The 25,452-nt window shown below is 39.2% G+C and overlaps 1 protein-coding gene across 2 annotated transcripts; it reads right to left on the bottom strand.

The window, feature by feature from the left end:
• Positions 1-742: 742 nt before the first annotated feature.
• On the bottom strand, positions 743-24,581 carry OSBPL9 (oxysterol binding protein-like 9). 2 transcript variants are annotated; one of them, XM_010137675.1, is made up of 20 exons: positions 24,492-24,581; positions 22,504-22,551; positions 16,879-16,908; positions 15,994-16,044; positions 11,384-11,422; positions 8,367-8,460; positions 7,718-7,819; positions 7,093-7,252; positions 6,498-6,610; positions 6,128-6,246; positions 5,637-5,722; positions 5,215-5,389; positions 3,881-3,965; positions 3,505-3,615; positions 3,083-3,146; positions 2,840-2,980; positions 1,926-2,004; positions 1,502-1,593; positions 919-1,054; positions 743-817 (listed from the first exon to the last, which is right to left on the bottom strand). In XM_010137675.1, the coding sequence occupies exons 4-20, from the start codon at positions 16,039-16,041 to the stop codon at positions 743-745; spliced, it is 1,719 nt and encodes a 572-aa protein (XP_010135977.1). In that variant the 5' UTR covers positions 16,042-16,044; positions 16,879-16,908; positions 22,504-22,551; positions 24,492-24,581. The 2 variants fall into 2 exon arrangements, with proteins under 2 accessions (XP_010135977.1, XP_010135978.1); XM_010137676.1 differs by lacking the exon at positions 11,384-11,422.
• Between the last annotated feature and the right edge of the window lie 871 nt (positions 24,582-25,452).

Raw genomic sequence — 25,452 nt, 5'->3', positions numbered from 1 at the left:
AAAAATGCTAATCCTTTTCACATAAACCAACTGATCACCACTCAGCTGAAAACAGTCTTGCTGGAAAGGTTTATTATGAAATAAATAAAAAGTCCATAAGAGAAGTTTGAAAAATCTATTTTATGAAGCTTTAAGATGCATCGAGTAGAATTACCTATGGTTCCATTTTAATCTCAAAATAACAAAGTTATTTTGGGCAAGACACTGAAATGCCAAAAGTTGATTATCATACAGGTAGAAGGGAACATTTACAGAGCATTTTCTAACAAATTGTCCCATCAAAGGAATCCTCATATTTACACACTGCAAACATCAGCTAGATTTAAATGACATCTTGCATTTTGTTTGTTGGTTTTAAATATGTAGGACCCAGGAATATTACACAACTGATACCAATGCCACGGCCTTCACAGTGGTTATACCAAGTGCATATGCTTCACGGCCCAGGTTCTGCATGCCCTAGCGCCCCAGCAGCCTGCCTTTGAAGCCTCAATACACTACCAGTATAGCGCAGTCCAGAAGTTACTGCACAGCCAAGACATCTTCCTCCTTTAATTGCTTATCTGCACCAGTAAGTCCAGTATCCCTGAGAAAGGAACCACTAGCTGGAGGGTCAGGTTCTCCAAACGGTACGTACATATGTGATAACAGACAACTCTCTTGATATCAGATGTAAACTTCGCTAAGCCAAGGCTTAAACATTTCTGTTTATTACTGGTTTATTACTGGTTTTATTACCCACTTAATGTTTGCTGGCAGCAAGTCGTTTCAATAGCGGCTCATCATAGACCCAGCACTCTCCATCTTCATGGAATAACTAGAGAAAAGGAGAATCAGATGTCAGCTCTTCACGACTCTGTTGGGAAGGAACAAATGCTACAGGCTCGAGGGCAGTTACACTGTTCCCATAAAGCTCACCCTTGTTTCCCATGGGGTCTCATTCTCCTTTCTGGCTCTGGCTTCAGCTCTTTGTCTTTCTTCAAGCGCATGCTTTGCAGCGGTGGCTGCATCGATGTCTCTAATTTTTAAGTTGTAGGTTACATCTTTCCATAAGCTTAAAAGAGAAATTTGAATGGAGACTGCTTTAGAGAGGCAAAGTGCTGCAAGGCTGTAGAAATGCAGTACTAGCTGTTTTCATCAGGATGTGTTTGAATTAAGGTAGGTCTCGCGTTACCCAAGGGGCAGAAGAACCCCAGCATATATTAAGCCACCACTGCCCTGTATATTGCCAGGAGAGAGGAGGCTGTAGTGAAGCTCTCTGGACCTCCCTGGAACATTTGGTCCCCGCAACAGTATGACCAAGAACCACAGGTCTCCTTTTCCCCCTTAAAACCCCAACCTGCTTGTGCCCTGTCCTGGCTCTGTCCTGCAGCAAAGGCTCACAGAGAGCCGTTTGAGCCACATAGTGAGTGGATAAAATGCACAGTCAGCTGGACCCTGTGCTGCAACCTCAGGGAACTACAGAAAAGTCTTACTTTGCCTATTTAGCTAAAACTCTTACCAGCGAGACTCAAAGTCGTCTTGGTCCTCCAGTTTCCTTACCTTCTTCTTAATTGTAGGCATTTTCTTGGTATCTATAAAGACGGCATTCTCCTAGAGAGTGAGATTAAACAAAAAGAAAAAATTAAAAATCAATCAGTTCATTATCAAGACTTTAAATGTATTTACCCTCGCAGTCTAGTACCCTCAGCAAATACATGAGGAAACATCACTCTTTAGCTTCTAGTCTTGTTATAAAGATGAGGTTACCTTCAGAATAAACTAACAAAGTAAATTGAGGACTTCCATCCCAAATGCAGCATTATTGTGACAACCTGGCCAGGTCCCTAGGAGGTCCCAACTATTAATACTTGTTTTTAAGAAAAACAATAAAAGCGCACAACCACCCATTTGTGATGAAAAGGGGGAAGAAAAAGCAGCTTTACCCCTGATGTGTATTTTGCGTACATGACGCCATTCCATTCGCCTTCGATCGAGCAGAAGGGTTTCTTGTCGTTGGGAGAACTACACAGAAAGAAACAGTCAGTTCTCAGCTCCATCACAGCAACTGAAAGACCCTAAAGGATCAAAACTCTGTCCTGGATGCTGTACCGTCTGTTTTGTATCAGTCCTTAAAGCGTCCATCACAGATAGAGAAAAGACGAGGGTTCTGCTTACAAGTGAGAAGTCCTGCCTGGATTAGTTCAGCTGGGTAAACCTTAAAGGGAAGAGCTGTTCCATGGTAAGCCAGGTCTTCCCTTAGAGCTGTTATCTTCTTTTTGAGTTTAGGAAACTAGTTACAGGCTTTTGAAACAGGTATCGAATAGTAAGTTAAGCTCAAAGCTGCTTCCTTGGACTACTGAGAAACAAGTGATTTAAAACCACGTTATGGACCTCATTTTGTCAGCATCACTTTCTGATGTTACAGCAGATCTCCAGCTACAGTGAGAGTCTTTGCTGAATGCTCTGCTCTGGGCATGTGCACAGGGTCTGACCAAATTCACCAAGCCATGGGTATAAACAAACGTGAAGTCTGCTGCAGAGCTCTAGTACACGCTACAAACAGCGTTACTACCAGGCTCGCTTCGGTATTTTTCTTTTTAGGAGAATTAATGATGAAGAAATTCTGGATAATTTGAAAATTCAAATTAATTTGGTCAACAGCTGAGAATGCTTTAGAGCAGGACAAGGTAAGGTGCAGGCCTGTGCCGGTTTCCTCTCACAAATCTTGGCTATGAAATGGCATCCCATGACAGGTCATTACAATCTCTGTATGGCTGTTCCAGTACTGTACACTCCTGACTGCCCTGTCAGCATTTAAGCAAAGAAAATGTGAGATTAACTGAAGAAACATGCTTACAAAATTTCCGCTGTAATTCTGTGCTTCTTTCCTCCATAAAATGGTTTTGTGTGGAAGACAATGGAAGCGTTATAACCTGTCTTGGAGCAATTAATACTGCATTCTCCACCAAGTTCTATCCATGGCACAGTGAGAATAGACCTGCAATTATAAACAGATATCAGTTAAGAGGGTATAAACATGTTAGGCATGAAATACTACAAGACATTACAAATGCAGGTGCCAAAGAAAGGATTTACTTGCCTTCCATAACCATTAGGAAAGGTCAAAATATAGTGTTCATCATAATCTAGGCATGTGACACACCCTAGCAAAGAAAAAGAAACACAGATTTTAAAAACCTCCAGCAAGACTTTTCACAATGATCCCCTGAAATGATTTACTAAAAACTGGTACCATGAGAAGGCAAAGTGAAGAGCTTTACTGAGATGCTGAGAATGCCCACCTGCCAGAGAAGGTGGGACAGCTGTGTTCACGTGAAAAACTCAGCCCTAAATGCTTTCAGCACCGAGTGTGCAGAAAGAATCACTAATTCCTAGATACATAAGCTCCAATTACAAAAAATCAAACATCCCTTATATACCATATATATGACTTTAAGTATTTCTGCAAGAATTCCAGTAGCAGGATGTGTCTCTTCTGTTGTTAAAGGTACACACACATACCTTGCCCTATGTTATGAACCCCAATAGACATTCCTAGGAATTTTGACTTGGTCCAGATGTGAGCATTGAACTGTATCCTCTTGTTAAAACACTCGGCGTAAAATGCTGAAACTGAAGAAAAAGGTATTAAAAAGAGCAGCACAAAACATTAAATACCTTTGTTTCCAAATTAATTCATCAGGAAGTATCTCCAAGTGCCTCTCACTTGTGTGTGAACAGAATTTGCAATTTTTCTCTTGAAAACAGTTCAGAGAGAAAAAACTTTCTGCTTTCAGGTTTGAAGACAAAATGTAAATCTCAGCTGTAAACAAGAGGTGACTTCACTGTCACTCCTACCCAGCTGCCATCTCTGTTAGCAAAGTTCTTGTCAACTTACTTGGGGGATGATGAGAGACCTGCTCTGCCACAAATGTGACGCTGCTTTTGCTGACCCAAGGAACTGGTCCTTCTGAAACTGGCTCCTGCATGATAGGAGAGAGGATTTTCATCACTGACACGTTCACAAGCACCAGATGTTTCCAGGAGAAGTTCCTTCCATGTTTAAAGGCTTCTAAAAACATACTGCAGTGATTTTAACATATTTATCAGTTTCCTGATTTGATGGAGAATAACTCCTTACTCCTGAAACTATGAAGCTCTCTAAAGAACATGAAGCTTCTCTTGGTTTTAAGTATAAATGTAGTTGGGGAGATGCCCCCAAATACAACAGTTAAGCTGAAAGAGTCATGTATAAACCCAATTACAGTGTAATATTTAAATTACAGTGTAATATTTAAATCCATTTCTTATTAACTAATAAGAAATGGGTGGCAGGAATAGTTTTCAGTTTTGCTTGTGATGAAGTCTGATATGTGTATTAGTAACGATCAGATTACGGTGTCACAAAACAACCCTAATTTCCCGTGGCAGATCGTGAAAAGTAGTTTTTCATTAGAAGCAATGGAAGCACAAATACAATACTGTCTTTATGCCAGCAGGAGTGCAAACATTCACCTCAGAAACAAATTAAATGGGAAAAAAACCCACACTGTTTATATCTAAACAATCACACCCTTAGAGATACTACACTGAGGCTACAGGAAGTATCTCACAACAGCACATCCCGCATCATTGTTTGCAACTTCAAGGTGAGAAGCCTAAATGAGGTGTAAAATAAAAAAAAAAAAGTACCACCAACAAGACAGCCCACAGCAGGCTGCGTTGCGAGTGCTAGAGCTTTTCTCTAGAACCAGCAGGGCTCTGGTGGGCTATAGTTCACTTGTGTAATTCACGAGTCTCACTGAAACTTGGACAAATAAGAGGAAAGCTCATATGAGCTAGTAAATGAGTAGTGAGTGAGGAAAAGAAACCCCACTGTTAAAAACACAAGCGTTTGGAGAAATTATTTTTAAAAAAAAAAAAATCAGAATTTTTGAAAGAAAGGAATTGATACTTAGTGCTATGAAACAGTTCAGGGGAAAAAAGAGAACATTTAACATGTCAAATAGTTCTTAAAAAAACAACAGCTCAAACTTTGTTATGGAAAGTATTTTAAGCTTCTACCCAACGAAAAGGAGGAAGGCAAGGGAGACATCAGTTAAGTGCCGTAGCTTATCAATTTTGCTACTTAAACACAGCGTAAGCAGCAGTTTCAGTCAGCACATTAATAAAGCTTTGGGAACTACTCGCATGCATTCTAGCCACCAAAAAACCATACCATAGGAAACTAACCGTATCATCTTCACCTTCAGTGCCTGGTAATACCCAATGGCATCGGAAGATCTCGCCCAAAATGGGATTGTAAGGCTTCTTAGCAACAGACCCCTTTCTTCCTGCATGAAAAGCTGAGAGGTACCATTTAACCACTTGAACCATTCGTTCCTTCGGATCCTTCTGGTCACTAATGCTACAAGGGCCAAAAGAGAGAAAAGAAGGACAGGCCAAATGAAATACAAGCAGGTACCTTGAACACAGGAGAGCTTTGGGGATGTTCGGTTGTTTCACTACTACAAGTTTGACTATTTGGACTATGTTCCATGTTTAAATCAAAACTCAAGCAACATTCTTCAGAACTACCAACTTACTTCTGGCAGCCCACAAGGGCCATAAATAATATCAGAACCTGTTAATGCTCTGCTTTAAAAATCAAATACCTGACAAATAAGTCCGGATGTGCGAAGAAGTCAGCATACATTTCCAACAGCGACCTTCGTTCCAGGATAAAAGTTGGAAGAACCACCTGGGTGAAGAAAAATGACTCTGATAGATCAAGACACTTTAGCATCCTGCACAAATGCATTTAGCACACTCGGTGTCAATAGCACACAAAGCACCCAGGGCTTCCCGGGCCTGTAAGCTGATTGTGTTCTCAAACCTACCAATGAGTTCTGACACATGCGGGTCAGTTGGCATCTTCTATAAAACCTAAGATCTAAGAACTGCCTCTTGTCTTACATATAGTCTAGTCCCACTTAGAGAATACCCAACTGCATGGCTGAGCTTATCGAAAGCTGTTTCTGATTACAGTAACACTGATAACTAGCTCTTGGAACAAATACACAGTTGAATTATGACTTTAAGACTGAACAGATTTACACAGAGTTTGGGGTTTACTCTCCCTCCCTTCCCCCATCAGCAAGTTTACCTTTGTTAGATCCATTCCTAATCTAACTTGCGACAAGAGATGCATAATAACACTTTTATGTTCTTCTACCGACTCTCCCTCTCCATCATCATCTCGATCATCAGGAGGATCGAAGAGATCTACAAAGACCAAATTGCTTTTGTTTTACTCTAAACATTCAAAGACAGATTCAATTAGCATATATATTAGCTGTTAAAATTGAGGCTTTTAAATACCACAATTCAACAATCTTCCATCAGTAAAGAAACAGTGAATAAACCGTTTTCTGTAAGTACTTCATCATACAGGTATGATGACACATACACCAACGCAATTTCACAGAGATTAACAATCAAGAGCTCCTTAGTGGGAGTTCATGCAGTCCACTGACCAGCATCGTTTGTCCCATTAGACATGGAAGAATTGAGGGACTCCGTGGTATCCGGGCGTTTCAGACTGCTTCCTGTGCTGCTCCGTGTCAGGACTGCGGCAGACCCTGAAGAACTAAGGAGGAGTAATAAATCCTCACAATCCACAACCAATTCAGACGACATTATTTTAATCTGATGTATACAGACATTGGCAGACATTAATAGAGGTGCTGCACACTAATTCACAGAAAACTTAAGAGATCCTGTAGGTGAATAAATGGGAAAGCCTGCAGTGAGATAACACCTGAAGGCAGGTAACAACTGACTAATTCCTCTTTGAAATGTGTAACAACTCTTAAAATGGATTTTCTGATTCATAGAAAAGAAGAGTAAACAGGGATTCGGGGGAAAGGCAGTCAATTCATCTTTTAGTACGTGTGCGAGGGAATTGCTTGTTTACCACGGGCTTTTTTGCCTCCCCCGCATGTGTTTTCTTTTAAAAGCCAACGTGGCATATTCACTTACTTAATTTAACCAACTTCGACAGGCAGACAAGCCAGGCCCCTATAGACAGAAGTTGTACTCAGCACGTGCTGCACGCTTTCAGCTACTTACTCCATACATCGCTTTGGGGAAGAACTGCTCTGATAGAATTCATCAGCATCGTAGAACTCATCCTCACTGCTTGAGTATGAAAAATCTGGGACTGTATTTGGAGACAGGTTGACATGGCTGGGAGATGTAAGACTGCTGCTAGGTGCTGACTGCCCACTTCCTATGGAGTATTAAAAATTACAGTCTAAAAAAACCACCTAAAAATATTACAGGAATTGCAAACATAATTATAGCAGCTTCACACGTATTATAGCAACTTTTGCTTCAAAGCATCTATTGCAGTTTTAAAATAATAGCATTCATTGTGCTGCTTAAGGGGGAGAGGAGGGAATCCATGAATTAAAAAAAACCCAAAGGCCACACATGATGTAACAGCTGCAAAGTTCTTGTGCTGATTACTGCAAGATTGCGATGGAGACAAGCAAAACCTAGGAGTTTTACTGTACGCGTAGTGGGGAGAAAGAGCAGCGTAACTGATCTTAACACACCACTGAAATACGTGTTGAGTAAAAGCAAGAGGTAAGCCAGTAAAACATTGTCTTAATAGCTCATTACCTTCGGTTTCAGACTATATATTCAGGTTTTGTTTCTTGTAGTTCAGTAAGACTGTTACACAGAACTGTACCTGTACTATTTGGTGTTGGAGTCTGATTTCCAAGCGATGCTACTACAGGTCCCACTGGCAAAGATGAGGGTCGCTGCTCTGATTTGCACAGCTGAGCAGGTTCTAGGGGATATTTTGATATATTAAAAGCAAAATTCACATTTAAATATGAGAATCGTACTTTTGTTGGGAAGCAGATGCCACGTCATTTTCCCTTACCTTCAAAAATTAAATCCTTTTCTATAAAAGCCATTCAGGTAGAAAAATATGTTTCTGTCATTGTTATCTAGATCTTTTTTATTAAGACGGCATTTCTAATTGCTGCAGTTATTTAGCTAGAAAGCTTTTATCTTTTCTAAACATCGTGGTTTCATTTAAGAAAGTATATTAGAAATCTAAGTTAGCAACTTACAGCAAGTAAAATCTATCAGCTCATCCACAGAACTAGAGGCAGGTTTACCTGGTGGCTGAGGAAGCCCCAAGCCTCCCTCTTCTTTCCCTTCCTTTGCACCACTGCGGTCAGTGTGCAGCACCAAGCACAGGGTGCTCCTGCACTGCATACGTGACACAGGAGCTACCCTCCACTATGCAGGCCCTCCACCTCAACTGCAGTTGCATCCTGCTCTGCTGGGATGAATATTTCTGCTGAGGTTCTCTCTGCGCACCATACCTGGAGGTATAACTGCTTGGGAAGGCATCGTGCTGACCACTGACGGTTCCAAGGGGCTGGGCTGATAAACTGCGTCAACTGGGTTTATAGTGCTCTGAGACAAGAGAAAGAAAAGCACATTTTTTTCTCAATTAAAAAAAAAAAGCATAGATAGCAAGCAGATTGTGAGCACAAGAAAAGCCCAAATGCAAGATAGCAAATTCCTGAGAGAGAAAGTAAAACAAATTGACAGTTGAGGACATGAGAAATACTTTCAAAGCAGTAATAATTCAAGTCTTTACATGGATTTTACACTAAACTGAATTTGCTACAGATTTGAACTGTCCTATAAAGAATTCTTACTTCAAGCTCTAGCTTATGATATATTCCTTCCCGTGCCCATGAATAAATATTGCATGCGAAGACTGAAAAGTTAGACACAAATAATCAAGCAAAAATTAGGATCAGTGATCCGTATTTTTAAAACCATTTATTTCAAATAGTAATTTGTTCAGGCCATAGTAAATCAACACATAATTTAGAACGAGAATCATCAGCATGTGAACAGCCATGAAGCGCCTTTGTGGCCACAGTCCAACAGAAGCTGACAGTTCTCTCAGCATGTCTCCAGTAGAGGACATTTCAGTCTACTTATGAACGTGGGCACTTTGAAAATGAAGCACCAGTTTAACTCGACACTTGCAGAAATCACCGACTTCAGCATCTGTTCTTGACTTTCATACAAGAAGCCTTCTTGGAAATCTAAATTGCAACATCTTTTAATCCAAACTTGAATGGTTTTGCCTCGCTTCACTGGCCTGTAATTTTCTTGTCATCTAAATACTTTACATTACTGTTTGTAATGTATGTTTATATAAAACAACCAGAACTACATTGTTCTAGGTTGTTAATTGGCTAAAAGGCACATAAAACCCTTTTCCAAACATCCTGCAATTTAAAACCATTGATCTACGTCAGAACCGTGAAAATCTCTGCCTCAATTTGCTTGGAAATCTTGCTACTGTGCTTATGTTGAACACCAAGGTCATAAAACACTGAGTTCTACTCTAAAGAGAGTTCTGCAAGTTCTGCTTTTTAAAAAGGTAGATGAGTTTTAAATTTAGCCTCTTTTTATTTAAAAAAGAAGAGTCTCAAACTCTCCTTCCCCCCTTTTACCCTATTAATTTCTATCTGCATGCAGACTGAGGGAAATAGGGTCACTTTAACCTCACTCCTCCCATCTTCCTACAAAAGGAAGACTTTCCTTGGCTCTCTTCCTGGATAATTGTAATTCTGAACTTTATCCTACATTAATCAATTAAACAGTAAAGATTTTTTACTACATTTTTATAATACAGATTTTATTTAATTGAGAACAAAACAATTATTCCCTGTTTAAAAAACCTCTGGTTTAAAAAAAAAAGACATAAAAATTGCTTTCTGCATTTTCATTGATGTTACCAACTAGTGTAGAAATATATGATCCAGTACATATATTGTTACTCCACTGTATGCCAGCATAAAATCAACATTCCTTACACATTACTTAGAGTGGCTGTGCAATTAGTCTGCAACACAGGTAGGTACCTGTCCCACATTTTCAGAGTTAAGAAACTGAAAAATCAAGATGGTCCTATGATACACAGGATGCTCTGACTATCCCTCCTAGTTTTTACCATGTATAATAACATACACAATACAGAACACTGGTGTGATAAAGGAAAAAAAACCCCAAATAACTTTGACTTTGTATGCAGGATTGTAACCTTATCCTTAAACGATTCTCCACTCTGCAGAATGAACTGGAGTTCTTGATAAGGTATTTTGGGGCATGCCTGCATGGGCTAGAAACGGATTAAGTCAGACCTGAAAGTTTCCTGCTCGGTGTTTAACAACAACTAGAAAACAATCGCGCAGAAACAAGACCACCGTCATCTCCCCTCAGTATCAAATATGGATCATATTCCTGCCTAAGTTTAAGGACAAATCCTGACCTTTAGCGCCCAAGCTAATGCTGACCTCAAAGCATCAAAATTTCAGTCTTCATAATCACCAATGCATCTGTTAATATATTGTTACAGAAATGCTTTCTTTTTGCTCCCCAACATAAGCCATCCCACAGGTAATTAGAATAGCGGCCCATCGAATTCAGACTACAGTGAGCTGTAATACTATCCGAAATTTCTGAGCTGCAGCTCTCATGTTCATACCACCTCTGCCTGCCTGTGGTAGCTGCATAATCACCCTTTTCCAGGACATGTAACAGACTCTATTTCATTACACTAAGACCTGAATTACAGGACAATCCATGGGGTAATCGTTCATCTTATTGATGGTAAGCATGAAACCAAAACCTGTATGTGCATCTTTACTCTGAAGTTCATACCAGAAAGTCATACTGATAAAGCTGTATGGAATGGAAAGACAAATAAAGGTTGGGAATTATTGTCAGCTGTAAGGAGAACACACTCTGATTTTTAGAGTTATGATTTACTGAAACTAATCTCCTACTAAAAATAGCTGAAGTGTATTCAGGTGACAAAAAGAGAATGAAGAAAGAAGTCACGTGAGACTGAAACCAGGGATAGACAGAAGTTACGTTAAAAATGCAGAAGATATATTAAAGAATAAACAGACATAATACGACTTTGCATCAAATGAGCAGCACTGTAGAAAACAGGAACTACTTGAAGCACACGGATAGCTGATCTATTTCATACACAGAGATACTTCAGATGGAACACAAAACTACTTCTACCCCAGCAATTCCCCTTCTATCTGTTCACGTGGCAGATCGTTATCTACGCGTTCAGTCATACCACTGCCATTTAAGACACTCAGCATAAAACTGATTATTTTCTAAAGGCAAGGGTGTTAGCCAACATCAGAAGCTAATGACTCAACATAATTGTAACAAGACACTTGAAGCAGTAAATTAGAGAAAGGAAAAAGTAATGTTGCAAAATGAGTGGAAATTCAGGTCTCTGTTCACATGTTCTGCAGAAATAAAGGGAAGTAAAGATTAGAATTAAACTTACTATAAGTCCATCTGCGTGCTTCTCCTCATTATTTTGGTCCTTAAGGAAAAAATGTTAAAAATATCAACAATCTTGTATGACTTATCAGTTCTGTGTTAAACGAGAACAGCAAGTTTCTCCTAGGAATGTTTACATTTTCAGCCATAAAATGTTCCTTATCATGTGATAGTGTCACTAAACTTCAAAGAACAACTCTATACATAGTCACTGCACCTCTGAAGATGAGCGTTTTCTGAGGACAGATCTGTCCACGAAAGTTTGAACAGTTTTAAAAATACCCCTTCTGCACTGCAGAATACAATCATGCTTTATGACGCACATTTTTCCCAAATAGCCAAGAGCTCCCCAAAACATGGTCTGCAGCACCAATGAGTCCCTGAAAACCAAAAGACATGAAGTTCTCCGTTTCTGAAGAGCCATGATCAGCACACAGGTCAAGTTTACAACAGCACTTTTTCCTTTTGAAAGGCAGAAGCGCCTTTGTAAGTTAAATGTTTTTAACTTTTGCTTTTCGATATCCACTGGCTTTTAAAATGTTTTTATATTATTTACAATCTAGAATCGGGGTGGGGGGGAATGTTACCTAGAGGCATATGTGAAAGAGCAGGCAATGCATGGAATAAAACTGTCACCAGGGGAAATTAAAATAGCAACAGACAAGCTAATGGCAAACTACAGTTATATAGTTTTAACACTGTACCAGCAACAGAATAGATTTTACTGAAGTCTAAGCCAAATCTCTTCACTTGTGCTGCAAAGTTTGTATTAGTCAATATATCAATCTATAACTTTGTTCAGGGTAAACATCAAGACTTGTTTGCAGAGTATTTCCCTGGATTTACAGTTAAGAGGAACAAGAAAAAAGCTGTAAGGAAGTATTAAGAAAGTTGGCACATACTTATATTTTGATACTTTATATATTCTTCCTTAGCTTATATAGTTGGTAATAGGCTGCTTAGATTTCATGTCTGCGAGCTGACATTTCTTAAGCAAGGCTTTCCATGACAAGAACACCACTAAGGGCAATGACTTCCATTGGGTTGCAAAGTTACAAAGAACTAAAAATAACACTGGAGTCAAAAAATATGATTTTTTTTTCAACATACACTACTTCCATGCTATGCTACTGTCTCTAAGACCGAGGAAATAAAACACAAAGATGCTGCATTTCTACTAAAGCTTGCTATCCGACCTCACTAGTGCACCATCAACGTGTGGCATGTTGATGAAGGCAGGCAGGCAGAAAGGCCACAAAACTTGGCAGGCAAGACTGAACAGAAATGGAGTGAAAAAGGGAAGGCAAGGATGCAAAACTAAGTACCTAAATTATAAAAGCTACTTGATAAAGCATCTAATATATATTTCTAGGAGTGTAGTTATTACTACACTCAAAATCACTAACAGACCATTACATATATTTTACAACACACGCAACAGAAAAGCTAGACATCTTCAACTGCCACACACACAAAGGGGACAACACAAGCCAAATGCTCTGCCTATCCATCCCACTTAGTTTGTTCTGGTTGCTTTTTGGTAAGCCATGTCTAGTATTTACCTTACTATTTTGAAAATGCCTTGGGTCACCTCAAGTACAAGTAGCATGATTACACACTTGATTTACCAGTAAGTTTAATAAAAATTTAACTGTCCAAGTCCCAAGGTAGGTTGCTTTAAGAGTCCAAGAAGTAGCTTAACTTAACACACAAGAAAAGAAAAAAGAGCAAAAGACCCCCTCGCAAAACCTAAAACCCACCAGGTTTGCCTCAATGTACCAAAAAAACATCTGAACAATAAATGTCTCTGTGTTTGAAACACATGTTCTAAGTACACAGAGCAGTGACAGAGTTTAAGGCACGCAAACAACAGGAGGTGATTGTGAAGCCTGTCTCCTAATGAGAAAAGCACTGTACAAGTAAAAGTGAGGGGGAAGAGGTGGTGTTAATACATTCGTTTTCAGCTGTGTAAGTCAGCAGCCATAACTCCCTTATAGCTTTCAGAAAAAACCTTGCAGAATCTCAAAAGGTTCTATACTAGAGAACAGAAAGCTAGCAGTCAGATACACATGCAACTTACAGAACTGTAAAAACAAACCAAAACTCCCTGTATTCTTAATTTCCTACAGTAGTAAGAAATCAGGATACCAACAGTTTATGAAAAAGGGGGCAGGGAGGGTGGGAACAGAAGTGCCATGTAGGCAAGAAGTACAGCTACTTAAGACAGAGAGAGGAAGAAGATGAAGAGATGAAGCAGAATAAAGGTTATTAAAATAGTGGGCAGATTTATAGAGGATATTTTTCACCCTATGTGGATCAGTTTCTTCCAATTCGCTGTACATAAGCCACTCATTTAAATCACCTTATCTTCAACAGCTCTAGAAGAGCTTTAGATAAGGTTTAGCAAAAAAAAAAAAAAAACAACCAAACCCCAAACCCCAAACAAAACCCACTCCCCAATGGATAAACCCATCTATTTACACTGGTTCATAATTACTGGTACTGAAAGGAGGACTTCAAGGTCTAAATAATTTAGTGTCCCAGAAAGCAAGCCTTAGCAACTTTGTGGGACCAAATTCCATCTACTTTTACACTTGCATTGTAGCTGGAGCAGTCAAGCACTGAACCTGGTCAAAAATGACTGCAACTACCACTACAAGTTCAGTTTTGTCCATCACAAACAAACCACCCAAGCAACTTCAAAGTATGCCCGAAGCCAGTGCAACATAAGCAACCATATTTATCTATTCCCCAATAAACTTACCCATAGCAGACACAGAATTTGATATTCAATAGAAACAAGAACGCTAACTCAGTCACCTATTACCAGCTCTGATCAGCTGAAAAGCAATTATAGCAAATCTGAAAAAGCAGAATTAATTACATTGCAGAGCCTTAAAAAAAAGCAAATTTCCATAGGAATTAAACCTATGTGAAAATCACAACTGTTAAATATATCCCTATAGTAATTAACAAAAAACCTAGCAAGTCATCTGCTGCACAGTTTCTCCAAAACCTACCTTAATACAGCAAGTCACGCATAGCTGTAGAGGAAAACTAGCATACTGCCATCTAACCTGTCTATAACTGACTCTACAACTACCTGAAAGGAGGTGTGGGGAGGTGGGGGTCCGTCTCTTCTCCCATGTTATGAATGACAGGACAAGAAGAAATGGCCTGAAGTTGCGTCAGGGGAAATTTAGGTTGGGTATCAGGAAAAATTTCTCTACAGAGAGGGTCATTAAGCATTGCAAGAGGCTGCCCAGGGAGGTGGTGGAGTCCCCATCCCTGGAGGTGTTTAACAGACGTGTAGATGTGGTGCTGAGGGACATGGCTTAGGGATCCTGGCAGCGCAGGGAGAACAGTTGAACCTGATGATCTTAAAGGTCTCTTCCAACCAAAACAATTCTGTGATTCTGTGGCTCCACTAAATCCTCAAAGAATGACAGCCTACTGGTTTCACTGCACTAAAACAATCCTTAATATACCCAGTCCTACATATCAGCCAGTTTAAGTACCGACAAGGCTTTTCTTGCTATCACCACAGTGAAGGATCCAAACAGTATCACTGCCTGTCAAATAAAGGCTGTTTTAGCACCAGATGCATGCAATACAGAACAATTTCAATGTACCCTACTATTTGTAAAATGTTTTTGGTTTTGTATAAGCATGGTAACTAACAAACCTCTTCAGAATTTTTAAGCTACTGATGTGAAATCTGAATGTCACAAAATATGCACTGATCCTTTTAGTGAATGACTTCTGATCCTGCAAGGTTCTAAATACTTCAATTTTCACTAGCCTCAAATTTTTGTACAGTGTATCTGGCATCTAGAATGAACACAACAGTATTGTATTTGAAAGCTGGAAAAAAAATGTTGATCTAGACTACGGAAAACAAAAACTGAAGAGCCTACACCTATTTCTCTTAAATTTCTGAATAAATCAGAATCTGTATTGATTAAATTCAGCCTTAAATTCTGAAAATATCATAAATTAACTTCTTTGCAAAACACCATCTTCCTTCATTTCAGTCACAAGATATAAATCAGAAGCTCATAACTAATATATCCTGAATACAGTACACAAGGGCCTGTAAGAGCAAAAGTAACAAAATTTACTTTTTACAAAAAAGTAAATACAAATTTCACTAAATTTTAAAAAGTAACAAACATTTAAATGCAGTGTGAGCGCATTACCCATATTACATTCTCAAACACTACAATTCTTAAAGAAGTTCCAACACCGTCACGAACTTCAGACCTATGAAAAAGGTTGCCAAACCAGTTTAGATTATTAACATCACAATTTTCCCTTTTTCTATTTGTTACTTACATTCTTAAATGGAGGGGGGAAAAATAGAAACTTATCAAAACTCTTTTGTTACACCTATGTTTAAGTTCTTAGTCTAGTAGCGAACTCTGCAAAAGAACATTAATCTCCACAAGTCTTACCACGAATGTGAGCAGGGCCATCTGCTATGGAACTCAGTAGTTCAGAAACTTCACTAAAACAGCATAAGTCGACTTAAACTATTTTTTTTATATATGCATCCTGGATCACACACATTAATGCTGTGTAATTATAATTCAAAGCAGTTTACAGTGTACTTACTTTAGCAATCTGTAGCAACACAATGCAGTGTTTTATTGATTCTACCATGCTCTAGGAAAAAGAAAAGAACATATAAAAACCTTGTATGACTATAGTATTTTTTACTTACAGCATTTTTATTAGTTACACAGAATATTACCTGAAACACTGACAAGAATTAAATGGACACATTTCCGTAGAACTCCTACTTTCCCTTCTCCACCTGCCCCCCACCTTTTTTTTTTTTTTCCAGAGAAAAAGAACTGAAGTTTCCAAAAGCCACATTCAACACTGGTTGTCAGGGTAAAATGGATGGAGGTCAGCTGCAAGCAGGTAAACTCACGTGAAGAGAGGCTGAGAGAGCTGGGCTTATTTAATCTGGAGAAGAAAAGGCTCAGGGAGAACTTATCAAGGGGCATCGATATCTGATTGGGATGGTAGAGCGTAAAGACCACAGAGCTAGACTCTTCTCAGTGGTGCCCAGTGACAGAACAACAGGCAATGGCCACAAACCGAAATACAGGAAATTCACCTTGAACACAAGAAAACACTTGTTTACCCTAGGGATGATCAAACACTGGAACAGGCTGCCCAGAGAGGTTGTGGAGCCTCCATCCTTGACGTTACTCAAAATCCAATCAGGTTTGGTCCTGGGCAACCTTCTTGAGCTGACTGTGCTCAGAGCATGGGATTAGACTGCAGACCTTCAGAGGTTCCTTCCAATCTCAACTATTCTAAGTTGTTAGACACAAATCTGAATGGGTACCAGAACCAGGCTGCCTCTGCCACTGCTGGACCTAACACGGATTCCCACTTTCCTGTAAAAGGCTTTAAAAACTTTCTGAAGAAAATAAGGCGAATTTCAGAATCTATATAAAATAGAGATAAAAAACTAAAGACACTTACACTGGTTGTTTCTTTGAGACTTTCAATTTTCTGTAAAAGAAAAATTAAAATAGCACGGTTAAAGACAGAATTTCCAGCATCTAGTTTGACCTAAATACTGTACAAACACTATAATCTTAAATTGGGTGAGTAAAAAAGCAACCAAAACATTAAAGATGATTTGTGTACAGAGACACAAAATTTTCATGTTGGAGTTGACAAGACAGACATCAAACTGACAATTAAACTTAAAGATGACAAGGCTGGGAATTTCTGAACAGTGACATTATACATATTTACCCAAAGCTACACTTCAGTTTTGCATAACATCAAAAATGAAATGCAGTCTGAAGATTCCCTCTATGTGCAGTTTGTACCCTTATATAGCATACTGAATGGTGGCACATTTCAACAATCAATATTACTTGAAATTACCATCATTCAAGTATAATAAAGATATGCAGTTAAGCAGGATTTTTAAAAAATCATGAAAAATACAGTGCACACACGTTCTTGCTCTAAGCCTCCAGCTAAAGAGCATCTGGAAACCAGCCTACTTAATTTTATCTAGAAACACTGGTTCATAAAAATTTCCTGTGTGGAATTGCACTTCAGGCATGCAAAAGGCATCTGCACGCCATTTGACACATGAGCATGGCCAATCTAAGAAGCATATGCATCCTGTTGATGTCCTTGGGTCTGTCTGCAGAAGGCAAAATTATTAAATTGGACTCAGCACTGAACCTCTACTAATTCAATTACAGGACCTCTTTGTTTTGATCAATCTGAGTGTCTCAAGTGACTTGAGTCACAGCCTTTTTTGATTCTTGAATACCTAAGTGTGTAAAGGAACTCCTTCTCCTCCCCCAGCACTGCAAGCCAAATTCTACACCATGAGAGCAACACCCACCTATAAATCTACAGGAATTAATAGTCTCAACTTGTGGATTAAAAAGAAAATAAATTCAAGGACAGCTTTCCAGCCTATACCTGGGGAAAATTCTTTCAGTTATGCTCTGTTTTATATACTATTCCTAAGGATGCTATACATTTTCTTCATGTTTAATTGGCAAGAAGTGGCCAAACAGCATCCAGCTTCAGTCTGTTCCACTGGAAAGATCGGACCATGCCAATCTAGGAAATCAGGGATGTTATATCACTAAGTTACGTTATATTTACTTCTGCTGCTAGCAGGGAAGTATGCCAACAGCTAAAAATGCCTTTGTTTTGGCTTTGTTTGTTTTTCATGCCTCTACTATATTTCCAGTCCAAACTTTATCAACACATATTGAAAACAGTATTTTTAAATATGATAGTAGTGAAAGTTTGAGCCTTTTAGCACCAAATCAGAACAGGCAATGTACCCAAACACACGGATCTTGTCAGATGAAAGATTATGCAGCTGAAATATATAAAACACTCATTCTCAAAGCTTTATAACCGAGACAGCTGTCACCAGTTTTGATTATTCTTTACTGACTTTTTCCCCAACTTGTTATAGAGTATTTACACACAAAATAAACCAGTATCTCATTTCCCTCACTGTTACCATCTTTGCAGAAAATCTGAGATGGGAAAAAACCTCAGCACACCTAGTTTACAAGGCTCATCCACAAATTATGCATTCATCATTTTTTCCTGTACGGCAGTCAATTCTTTGTGAGCTGGCCAACTTTCGTAGTAACAGTACACATTAATGCGGTATTTTCTACATTCGTGCTGCATGGCTGCCTTGCAAGAAACCAGCACACAGCTGGAATATTGTCTTCTTCATATACCAGTACACAAAATTCTAAGAACAATGCTGGCCAGTCAGACACAGTCCTTGGGAAAACCCTTCTGAAGAGCACTGGCCATGTTCAGGGCTAAGCAAAGGTCGACAGGGAAGTTGCTGGATTTTCATGAGCAATGTGTTCTGGAATGGTGATGTAAGTTTGTGAACTCAGCCCTGTAAGATCTTATATAAATAGAGAGTAGATATGACACTGGGGAAAGGAGTGGACAACCACTACAAAACTGACATGCTTGCAAGAGTGGTTGGTTTGGAAGAAAAGTGAGGAGAATGCTTGTACCGCATCTCATCAGTTGTACAGAACTACACTGCTACATATATGCACTGCTACAATTCTTGTAACTTTATTCTTATTACCTTTTGTTTAAACTTGCATTAAAGTAATATAAGTAATTTCAAAAACACAACATTTTAAGGAAAATCGTAAGCAGGTAAAAGTAAGTATGCTGAAGATGAAAAACACTAATGAAAATTAAATAAAATATAATTTGCTAGTAGAGTTACCACAATTTTTTCTCTTCAACATCCCCACTCTTTGAAAACTAATTAAGATAAAATTTTAATAAGACAGTTTCCCTAGTTTTACATGATGAATACACTATTTGCAAATGAACATCAATTTCCTGCAGACTTCGCTTGCAGAATGCAGATACGTGCTGTATCTAATCTAATCAAACTGCAGACTCCTGATGAAACTACTCCATCTACTTGCTGCACCTCCTTGACATCTGATTTTTTTTTTTAATGAAGCCACTGGTGACCCAACAGAAAGCTAATTTTATTTTATGGAACACGATTTTTGCCTCATTCAACAATCACCTGACTACAGAGGGATCACCTCATCCAGCAAAGAGAGGCAGCAGCGGCACACATGGATAGCCAACTTGCGGTCAGAATTGGTAAGGTGCAACCCGAATCTGTGTGCTCACCCTTGGACTTACTCCTCAAAAAGTACTTGTTGTTAACCAAACAGCTGAAGCGGGCTACACTTCCCTCCAAAGCCTCTTATTAAGTCATGTCAGCTCTGTTCCAGCCTGCCAAATACACACCTCTCCACTGTTCTGATGCTTTCGAAACATTACAGCTGTATTCTCCCTGATGTGTGTGCTCAAGATAATTTCACAAAACTGAACAGTTAACTTTGATTTCTCACTGATAATATTGCTTACACTGTAAGAAAGCAAGGTCTTGCTTGTCTTCACCTTGAAACACCAGCACCCTCAGATCACACACCTTGCTTTAATCCCTGCATAATGGGATATATACGTTGTGCTCCTTCAATGCTTTCAGCAATACTTGCTTTGCTGCTAGTCACAGTATGTTTGCCATACAGCATGACCCCGCTATACATTGCTAGTTGTACTTCTGCCAGGAGTATCAATGGGAACAAAGGGAATTCATCATCATTGCAATATCTCTCAAGTCTTCAAAATTCATCAAGTCTACATCTGCACTGTCTTCTTCCAAGTTCAACAGATTATCTTGTCTCAAAAAGATACCCAAGAGATCTTGAAGCATCTCAGATCACCTACACCCTATACCATTATCTTCAAAAGATCAAATCATCATCATCGTGGCTTGGCTTCGCGAACAAAGATCTGGGAAGGGCTTTTCCCACGCTCACTGCAAGCGATGAGTGCACCCTTCAGGCCTGCGTGGTGGATTTTTTAGGTGAGGCGCAGCGTGCGCGGAACTGGCCCCACCCTTTACACCTGAGGTTCATCTGCCAGGGCCTAGAGAGCTTGGACGGTGACAGCGAAGTCCTTGGGTCGTAGGTTTGGTTAGAGTATCCTTCTCTTAGATGGATGCCTTACAGGGCTAAACAAGCTCCATCTGCCCGGGTTTGGAGTCAGAGTTGTCCTTCTCCTAGGATGGCTGCCCCAAGGCTAGTGAGCCCATCCTGCCCGTGGACACACTGTGTCTGACCCTTCAGTTGAGACCTGTCTGGCTTGGGAGACCCCACCGGAGGCACATGCCACCACCAGCACAGCTCTCAACCTCACAAGGGCACGCAAGCTCCTTCTCCACGGCAAGGGGGTGCCCATGAAAGAGTCGCTGCTCTACCTCCGGACATCACAGACCCGGGCACGGGGTGGCCGGGGCCTGCCAAGAACGGGAGTCCTGGAGGGTCAAAAGATCAAATATTCTGTAACTAAAACCAGCTCCATACACTTGAAAAAAAAAAAAAACAACCCAATAGCTCAGGTTTTAAATGTCTGGCCAGAAACAGTTGCAGAAAACAGCACTCAGCTACTTGGGAAGCACGTAACACTCAAATAAGCAAATCTTCTCGGAGGAAAAAAAATACGGGTTGGCTGGAAGCATCCTGCAGGTTACAGTCAGCTCCGACAGCTGAGCCATACTGCTATAAACAAATAGGAAAACTGCTAAATACAGTATCAAAAAACCTCTTAGCTGCTTTAGTACAGGAAGAGACATGATCAAAAAAGTGCTTTGCCAAGTCTTTTTCATTTTTAATAGAGAATAAATGGAATCTATAGTAGCAGTACCACTCATCAAGATTTAGTACCAGAGGAAGCTGGCCTCTTCTAAACAAGCCTCCTGCTTTCTCTGTAAAGTCAATCTGTCTGTTCCATAGACACCTTGCAGAGATAAAGAAATCAGTACAACATGCAGAAAGTCTCCAGGGATTAGAAGCACTGTCACAGGAAAACAGAAAGTACTGCCTGATCTGCAAAGTAGCATCTGGAGGGAGGTCAAAATTGAAGGAGAACTTTTCCCAGTACCATGCACCAAAGGCGAAATACAAAATCTTTAGATCTTACTCTTTTGGTCAGTTGTCCTCAAACTAAACACTTATACAGAGAACACTTGTACTTCAAAGTTATTTTAAAAGCCTGTACGTGCAAAAGAACTCCAGAAAGACCATCACTTGTGAAGTCCCTAAGATGCCACGTAACAAACACCAAACAGGATAACATTTGAAAGGTCACAGCCATTATAAAGAAGTAAACAAATCACAGAAAACGTCACACTGAATGGTTTCAAAACAGAAACCAAACACCAAGTGAACATCAGCTTGTCTTTCACAAGTGAAACTGGGAAAGAAGGAAGGAACTAGGATGAAATAAACTACTGTGATACTGAAAATAATGCATTACCAAAAAATAAAAGCAACTCCTCGGTAATAAACTCTTCATAAGGAATTGTTAAATCCCTCCTCCACACCACACAAATTAATATACAAAACCAGCGTGCTACTTCACACCAAATTCACACCACCAAAGGTGCACGCTAGCCTTACTTCAACAGTGAAGAAGCTCTGACCTACAAACTGACGCGGAAATGGAATAGGAGGGGATGAAAATACACACCACTTGAGTGAATTACAACCTCGCTAAAGAAGTAGTGGTCCCCACATAAGTTACATTATTGGCACCCTCGCCTAAGGTGAATGAATTATGGTATTCTCCGATTTCCAACTCGTGGCATGTTAGTCACAGAATACAGACTGACTGTGCAATACACCATTCTTACTTTTCCCCCCCTTCAGAAGAGCTTTGCTATTGCTACAACATTAAACACTCATCCTTGTTAAAGATTGAAAAATAGAAAATTAAGTTTAAAATGCTCTTGTCAGATGGATAACAGAGGAGCAATAATTTCCCACAGACTGAGACCTTTTTTAATGTTATGACACGCAGTATTACTAACAATTCTGTTTGCAATCTATTCACAACACAAATAATATCAGCCATTCAAATTGCTTCAAGTGATTTTCACAACTGGAGGAACTGGAATCATACTTTAAATTTCTATAGGCTATAGCAAATTGATGCACAAAACCATCTGATTAAGCAAAATAAGCAATATTTAAGACAAAATGTACTTGCTTTTCTCTGTTCATCATCTTTGCAGTTCTGGAGTTTTTCATCAAAGAGCTAAAAGAAAGAGATACATGTAAAAATACTGAAAGTGTTATTTTTTCATGTAACATCAGCCAGAAACACTGAAATTTGTAATCCAAAAGCATTTAATAAGGACTTAACTTACACAATCTTGGAATTACGATCCAAAGCAGGTTTTGCATAATATTTCTTCACAGCATTTGTGATATAATAAATTTGTACCTAATTACTTGCATTATCCCATCCTGCAAAAGACCAAATCTCAGCTCCCAGATAGTTCTACAGCTCAGTCTGGTATGGTTCTAGCATGGTTTGAACAAAAAGCTGAGGTTAAGTGACAGAACTCATCAGAACACCTCAAACAGCCTTTCATTTCAGCAAAGACCTCTGGAGCACATAGATTGCTTCACAACCCTTATCAACCTTTCCAGGTACCTTGTTATTCAGGTACATGATTCAAATCACGTTAAGATTTGTAAGAACATATTTTGCAAGGATATGTAGTGATTTCCCAGCATTAGCTTCTATTTATTTTCTTAAAAGTGAAATACGAGATGCAGCTAAACAGAGTGGAACCAACTCTTACTGAAAAGCTCTCATGTGTACTTCACACAAGCTGATCTAAACCAGTTAAGCTGCTTCCAAGAGAGCTGTAAGGTGCACATACAAATAAACATTAGCACAAGGCGTTCAAGGAAGAAAAAAAGATTAAGGGTAATGCTCAAAAGTTCATCACATCCACCTTTGCTCAGAAAAGAGGCTGCATTTTTTAGTAGGTGAGCTACAGTTCTTCACTCGACTGCCTGCCTAAAACCTACTCATGTGTTCCCTTTTCTTTGAGGGCCGATTTCTGGTTCTAAAAAAAGAGTGTAGTCTTTGTCTCTGCCCATCCTCAAATTCATGCTTCTTTCATTATTAACTAATTCCTATACCCCCTCCACCCAGCTGGCCCAAAATAACAGCTAGAAGGTGTAAACTTTTAAATACCTTCCTTCAGTGATGCGTGCTAGATGGCTCAGGAGCAGGAAACCAGCCAACTCCTGATCAAGTCTTTGCAGTTTAGCTTCAAATTTGTTTGCATCTCTTTTGCCTACTTCCATTTTTTGTTGGTATACTCTTCTCCCCCTTTGCCCTCTCCTGCAGCTGAATTTTTCCTGAATAACCCACATGCAGTGCTTGCCTATTATATCAGGAAAAAAACCTAAACAAACAGCAGACCTGGAGCAATCTTAACAGCAATTTTAGCCTGCTGAGTCAGGGGGAAAAAAGTGTCCTAACCAGCAGCAAAAAGTGTTTTTCTCAATAAGGTCAGTACTGAGTGATATAATCATTCCTCACCTTCCCACCTACTCTTAAAACACATGTATAAAGTATAAAAGAACTGTATTTGCACAAAATTTCTGCAGAATGTTTTCTCAAGGCCAAACAACAGATTAGCTATCACTACAGCAACGAAGTCTGACAATTCTAAATTTTTTTAATTAGGTTTTAAAATTAAACTTGTCATCTCTGCCATTTCCATGAAGCTGTATACAAAAGAATGTTTATAAAATTCTATAAAATTTGAGTTATTCTAACTTTCTAACTCTATTTTAACAATCCCAAGAGCCATTCTAAAAGCAAGCCGTTTTCAGCTTATCTCATCCCTTACCTTATAACTTCTAATTTTTATACATACTTCTAGAAAAAAATCTATTTCAGAAGCAGTTGGAACTTATGTAACATCCTAAGCTAGGGAGAAAGAAAATAAAATTCTATCATTAGCAGACTTCGTATACAAAAACCATATGTTTTCTCCGGTTCACAGTCAGCTCAGCCAGATGAACTCTCTCTGTGTCCCACATTTACCAGAACACGTGCCAAGCATAAAACACAACTCTCCCCCTCTCTTCAGCTTCCTTTCAAGCAGACCTTGAAATCCATACTGACAAGCAGACTCCCAGTACAGTAAATCCACCAGTTAGTTACCATACCTTCAATTGGTCTATCAAGATCTGCAAGTAAGCATCAGCCTCGGTAAGTTTCTTGTCAAAATCATGAACGCTGGGAACAAATCCTGAATCCACACCCTAGATATAAATAAACATAAAATATATAATTAGAGTTTCAGAGGAGGAAAAAAGAAAATAAAAATATGGATTTGCCTGCTAACTGACTGATAAAATGCTGCCTTGCCTCCCCCGGTGCCACGTGTAGACACAGGCACACAACTGAACAGTCGTCTTCTATTTGCAGCTAAATCAGTAACAGCAAATTGCTATGCATTTTCATTGGGGTATAATCATCACACACCAGAGTATTTCATTACTTAAAATTGAACAAATCCCCTTGAATTACACTAATTGAAGTTTCTTTGGAAAATATAAAGACTGAAGACTGTCTTGTGATTTCATGTTCTTACATTTCAGTCAAGGAAGACAAAGCCACATGCAATCAGATGACTGCACTTTTCACACTTCTGACAATATTTCTCAATTAGATGTGGTGCTGAGGGACACGGTTTGGGGACCCAGGGAGGGCAGCGTGAACACTGGTCTTGATGATCTTGAAGGTCTCTACCAACCAAAATGAATCTGTAACTAACAGTTTCTTAGTTAAGAACTGAACAATAGAGTGCTAAATCTTTTCTTAAATATAGGTCCACCTGTGAGCTGAAAAATTCAGAATTATTCCTGGTTGCTCTAGTTCCTTTACGGCTATAATGATTTGCATCCTTGTTACTGTAATTGATTTCTTACATTTTGTTACACATGTGCCAACAAGGACAAAGTGCCATTGGTGCTATAAAAATTACTTTTGTATTTTCTGTCTTGTAAATTTGATTCCCTTAATGTACGACTCAAAGCACACTTCTGCATATAACATAATCCCTACCGTTAAAATCATTATAAACCGTGTATATAAAGACCTGAACAAATCCCCACTGGGTAACCG

Source organism: Buceros rhinoceros, unplaced genomic scaffold, assembly GCF_000710305.1.
Source record: "Buceros rhinoceros silvestris isolate BGI_N320 unplaced genomic scaffold, ASM71030v1 scaffold22196, whole genome shotgun sequence".
Taxonomy (NCBI): Eukaryota; Metazoa; Chordata; class Aves; order Bucerotiformes; family Bucerotidae; genus Buceros; species Buceros rhinoceros.
This window is presented reverse-complemented; position numbering and strand designations above follow the sequence as displayed.

Coding starts and splice junctions, on each gene's coding strand:
- OSBPL9 (XM_010137675.1), bottom strand. CDS start 16,041: ATGGTAGAATCAATAAAACACTGCATTGTGTTGCTACAGATTGCTAAA. Junction 11,423..15,993: donor TGTTGCTACAGATTGCTAAA/GTAAGTACACTG, acceptor TTTTTCCTTAAG/GACCAAAATAATGAGGAGAA. Junction 3,966..5,214: donor CTGAAGGTGAAGATGATACG/GTTAGTTTCCTA, acceptor CCTATCATGCAG/GAGCCAGTTTCAGAAGGACC.